Source organism: Octopus bimaculoides, chromosome 26, assembly GCF_001194135.2.
Source record: "Octopus bimaculoides isolate UCB-OBI-ISO-001 chromosome 26, ASM119413v2, whole genome shotgun sequence".
In the NCBI taxonomy this organism is placed as follows: Eukaryota; Metazoa; Mollusca; class Cephalopoda; order Octopoda; family Octopodidae; genus Octopus; species Octopus bimaculoides.
Genome location: NC_069006.1, coordinates 10,698,280 through 10,699,496, shown reverse-complemented (window position 1 = coordinate 10,699,496; position 1,217 = coordinate 10,698,280). Strand labels below are relative to the sequence as shown.

The 1,217-nt window shown below is 33.4% G+C and overlaps 1 protein-coding gene across 1 annotated transcript in view; it reads left to right on the top strand.

The window, feature by feature from the left end:
- The window catches only part of LOC106875654 (nitric oxide synthase, brain), a 65,153-nt gene that overhangs the window by 44,988 nt on the left and 18,948 nt on the right, over positions 1-1,217 (top strand). Inside the window, exon 8 of the mRNA XM_052976904.1 lies at positions 872-1,010. Within this exon, the coding sequence (XP_052832864.1) occupies positions 872-1,010 (139 nt within the window). The remainder of the gene's footprint in view (positions 1-871; positions 1,011-1,217) is intronic.

Below are 1,217 nucleotides of genomic sequence, written 5' to 3'. Positions count from 1 at the left end.
TATATATATATATATAAACACATATACACACGCATACCGTTTATACAACCAACCAGTGTGTGTGAGTATTATTAGCATAATAAACCTCCAGAGATATAACCATATATATATATATATATATATATATATATACATATATACATATGTATATATATACATACATATACATATATATACATATGTATACATATATATGTACATATATATATACACACATATGTATACTCGTATTTCTCAGTAAAAATATACCTATTTCTAGTGTACCTGTGTTGTTTAAGTGCACAGTTTAATATTCAATTAAATTAATTAGTAGCGTAGCGTAAGCACCAAAAATTAAAGTAAATAGAATTCCCACTTTGCTGGTGCTCCCATAGCTAATTCCACCCCCACCCCCCACCCTGGGGCCCAAGAAAAGATGTATGTATCTTGTCTCTTAGGAATGATTCCAATCAAAACCGAAATTTGAGTAAGATGATTTCGTCTGTTTCTGACCTGAAGAAATACACAAAAAGGAAAGAAAAGCATGAAAGAAGATATATGTTTGTATAGGGTTATCTGGTTAAGAAGCAGCGTTTGTAACCACATGGTTTCGAGTTCAGTTCCACTATGCTCCTAAAGTTCCGAGACTCTCAAAGCAAAATCGTGTATTTTATTTTTTATCTCGGGAGGGTCATTATGTCAATAATAAACAAACACATGCACTGATTCCATTTCACTTCTTTACTATTAATTTGCCGACTGGTTTTAAGATACCAGCTTTTATTCAACCAGACACAATATGATTTATTAAACATTACAAGTTGAAGTTTCTCCCTTGTTTCTGCAACGAATACTTGTTTCTATAAGGGTTTGTGTTGTTCCATACTTTCAGGCAGCTTGTGATACATTCTGTCTCCAAGACGATGTCAACATACAGGAAGCCACTGGTGCCCTTCATGGAAGCGATCAATCTTGGTCCCTCGGCAAATACAGACTTCAAGAAGGAGCTAAAGATTTGGATCTCTGTGCAGGTAACAGAATCTCTTCTCACGTCGTTTCAAATTTTGGCACAAGGCCAGCAATTTTAGGAGATGGACTCCAGTATTTCACTGGTACTTTATTTTATCAGTCCCCAATGGATAGAGGCAAAGTTGTCCTCTGCAATATTTGAACTTCGTGATTATTGTTATTGTAACAATATATATATATATAAATATATATATATATATATATATATA